This window comes from Colobus angolensis, unplaced genomic scaffold (assembly GCF_000951035.1).
Source record: "Colobus angolensis palliatus isolate OR3802 unplaced genomic scaffold, Cang.pa_1.0 Scaffold236, whole genome shotgun sequence".
NCBI lineage: Eukaryota > Metazoa > Chordata > Mammalia > Primates > Cercopithecidae > Colobus > Colobus angolensis.
The window spans coordinates 968456-972366 of NW_012115555.1; the positions used below are offsets into that span (position 1 = coordinate 968456).

At 47.0% G+C, this 3911-nt stretch overlaps 1 protein-coding gene across 2 annotated transcripts in view; it reads left to right on the forward strand.

Moving 5' to 3' along the window:
• The window catches only part of PPT2 (palmitoyl-protein thioesterase 2), a 16108-nt gene that overhangs the window by 3486 nt on the left and 8711 nt on the right, over positions 1–3911 (forward strand). The window contains exons 5-7 of one of the 2 annotated variants that reach the window (XM_011944771.1): positions 193–300; positions 2282–2365; positions 2485–2569. In XM_011944771.1, coding sequence (XP_011800161.1) covers positions 193–300; positions 2282–2365; positions 2485–2569 — 277 coding nt within the window. The remainder of the gene's footprint in view (positions 1–192; positions 301–2281; positions 2366–2484; positions 2570–3911) is intronic. The other variant, XM_011944772.1, reaches the window with a different exon arrangement.

Genomic DNA, 3911 nt, shown 5'->3' on the forward strand with positions numbered 1-3911 from the left:
TGCCTACAGGGGGCCTTGTGTGCCGGGCTCTGCTTTCTGTCATGGATGATCACAATGTGGATTCTTTCATCTCCCTCTCCTCTCCACAGATGGGACAGTATGGAGGTGAGTGGGCACTAGACCCCATAGAAGGCCCTGAGTTTTGGGGGAACAGAGGTTTATGGTCACTTAACACTGCCATTCTCTTGCCAGACACGGACTACTTGAAGTGGCTGTTCCCCACCTCCATGCGGTCTAACCTCTATCGGATCTGCTATAGCCCCTGGGGCCAGGAATTCTCCATCTGCAACTACTGGCATGGTGAGTGGGGATGCTGAACTGGGGCTTCCATGGATCAGGTCAGTTGCTTCCACCTCTGCTACAACCAATAGCAGTGATAACAATAAAGATAACTAACATTTATTGAGCTATTTGAACAGGCTCTGTTCAGAATTTCTTTTTTTTTTTTTTGAGAAGGAGTCTTGCTGTGTTGCCCAGGCTGAAGTGCAGTGCAAGATCTCGGCTCACTGCAACCTCTGCCTCCCAGGTTCAAGCGATCCTCCTGCCTCAGTTCCTCTAGTAGCAACTTGCTATTGCTGGGATTACAGGCAGGCGCCACCACGCCCGGCTAAGTTTTGTATTTTAAGTAGAGATGGGGTTTTGCTGTGTTGGCCAGGCTGGTCTCAAACTCCTGACCTCAGGTGATCCACTCGCCTGGGCCTCCCAGAGTGCTGGGATTACAGGTGTGAACCATCGCACCCAGCCCAGAATGTTTTAAGTGTGTCACCTTATTGCCTTAGAAGGTTTAGTCTGTTGCGAGAGTCAGCAAACCTTGTCTATAAAGGGCCAGAGAGTAAATATTTTTGACTTTGTAGGACATAGAGTCTGTTTCACAACTCCTCAATTCTGCTGTTGTAGTGTGAAAGCAGCCATGTACCATATGTGAATGAATGTGCCTGTGTTCCAATAAAACTTCATTTACGAAAACAAGTAGTAGGCTGGATTTGGCCCATTGGTCACAGTTTGCCAATCTCTAGACCAGACCATGGGACCAGAATACTTGGGTTTGAATCTTGACCCTATTGAGTGACTTTGGGCAAGTTACTTAACCATTCTGTTACTCAGTTTTCCTTATCTGTAAAATATTATAGCATGTACTTCACCAGGTTGTTGTAAGGATTAAATCAATAAATGAATGCAATGTACTTTGAATAGTACCTGGCTCATATAGTAGATGCTAGATAAAAGTACTTGCTATTGCCAGGTGTGGTGGCTCACACCTGTAATCCCAGCACCTTGGGAGGCAGAGGTGGGCAGATCACCTGAGGTCAGGAGCTCAAGACCAGCCTGGCCAACATGGTGAAACCCTGTATCTACTAAAAATACAAAAAAATTAGCTGGGTGTGGGCACACGCTTGTAATCCCAGCTACTCGGGATATTGAGTTAGGAGAATTGCTTGAAACTGGAAGGCAGAGGTTGCAGTGAGCGGAGATTGTGCCACTGCACTTCAGCCTGGGTGACAGAGTGAGATTTCGTCTCAAAAAAAGAAAAGTGAGGCCGGGCGCGGTGGCTCACGCCTGTAATCCCAGCACTTTGGGAGGCCGAGGCGGGCAGATCACGAGGTCAGGAGATCGAGACCATCCTGGCTAACTAAAAATACAAAAAATTAGCTGGGCGTGGTGGTGGGCGCCTGTAGTCCCAGCTACCTGGGTGGCTGAGGCAGGAGAATGGCATGAACCCAGGAGGCAGAGCTTGTAGTGAGCTGAGACTGTGCCACTGCACTCCAGCCTGGGCAACAGGCTGTCTCAAAAAAAACTCTGTCTCAAAAAAAAAAAAAAAATAGTACATATTACTATGTTTACAGTTATTATCACTACTATTATTATTATTTTGAGACGGAGTCTCACTGTGTTGCCCAGGATAGAGTGCAGTGGTGCAATCTTAGCTCACTGTAACCTCCACCTCCTGGGTTCAAGTGATTCTTGTGCCTCAGCCTCCTGAGTAGCTTGGATTACAGGCATGGACCACCACGCCTGGCTAACTTTTGTATTTTTAGTAGAGACAGGGTTTTGCCATGTTGGCCAGGCTAGTCTCGAACTCCTGACTTCAAGAAGTGATCCACCTGCCTCAACCTCCCAAAGTGCTGGGATTATAGGCGTGAGCCACTGCACCTGGCCCATATTATCACTACTATTTTATTACTATCCACCTTGACTATTGCTGCAGCTTCCTTATTGGGCTTTTCACCACCAGTCTTGCCTCCCTTTTCTACTTCTTTTTATAACTGCCCTTTGTACCCAGATCCTCACCATGATGACTTGTACCTCAATGCCAGCAGCTTCCTGGCCCTGATCAATGGGGAAAGAGACCATCCCAATGCCACAGGTGAGAATTCAGGCTCCTACCTGTGTTGCTTTTTCTGCTTCTTTGACTCCCTATGTCTCCCTCTCCAACCTATCCTGACCCCTGTGGCTGATTCAGCCTCTCTTCTTCCCATCCTACAGTATGGCGGAAGAACTTTCTTCGTGTGGGCCACCTGGTGCTGATTGGGGGCCCTGATGATGGTGTTATTACTCCCTGGCAGTCCAGGTAATAAGGGATTGTGTGGCCTGAAGATCGGCTAAAGACATCCCCCAACCCCAATCGGTCTTTATCTCATGCCTAAAACTGGCCTGCTCCTTCCACCTTTTAGTTAGTGCGCCTCCCCCTATTTCATCATGTCACCCAAGACCAAAACCTGGGAGTCATATCCCAACCCCTTGTATCAAGCCAGTCACTAAGTCCTGCTGACACTTCTCTCCATCCCTATCACCCCTTCCCTCACTTTATAAAAACTTTTAATTTTGAAATTCTTATAGATTCATAGGAAATTGCAAAGATAGTATAGAGAGGTCCTTCACCCAGCTTCCCCCAGTGGTTGTATCCTATGTAATTATAGCACAATATCAAAACCAGGAAATTCACATTGGTTCAATGTGTGTGTGTAGTTCTATGCCATTTTATCACATTTCCTACTACCTCTTTACTTACCTGGACTATTATAACAGCCTCCAGCTTTGTCCCCTCCATCCTATTCCTTAGAAAAAAATCCATGACTCCATGGTACTATGTGCTTGCCTGTGTTATAGGTCACCATGAGTGATCTGTAATGTCACTTGAGCTACTTGAATCACTCAAGAAATATTTATTCAACATTATGGGCTCAGGCTTGTTCTGGGCCCTGGGGATGCAGTGGTAAATAAAAGAGAAGTCCCTAATGTTACGTAGCTTATATTCTAGTTTGTAAGACTGCTGATACATATATACAAATATATATGTCAGGTAATAAGGCAGGGGAAAGGATTAGAGGATGACCGGGGGCCTAGTTTCAACAGTGGCCAAAGTCCTGGAAGAGTCGCCATTCAATTAGAGACTGAAGGAAGTGAAGGAGAGAGTTGTGCTCTGGGTGGAAGAACCCCCCCAGGGAGAAAGTGTGGCCCCTGTGCCCGGCCTTGCCTGGCCAATATTTTTTAATTAAAAGATTTTAACTCCATCTGGCTGGGCGCGGTGGCTCACGCCTGTAATCCCAGCACTTTGGGAAGCCGAGGCAGGTGGATCACCTGAGGTCAGGAGTTCGAGAACAGCGGGGCAATGTGGAGAAGCCCCGTCTCTACTAAAAATACAAAAAGTAGCTGGGCATGGTGGCGCATGCCTGTAGTTCCAGCTACTCAGGAGGCTGAGGCAGGAGAATTGCTTGAAACTGGGAGGCGGAGGTTACAATGAGCCGACAGGGTGCCACTGCACTCCAGCCTGGGCGACAGAGCAAGACTCCATCTCAAAAAAAAAAAAAAAAGAGATTTTAAGCCTTTTTATTTTGAAATAATTTCATACTTAAGAAAAGTTTGTGCCTGTAATCCTAGCACTTTGGGAGGCCAAGGTGTGAGCCCAGGGG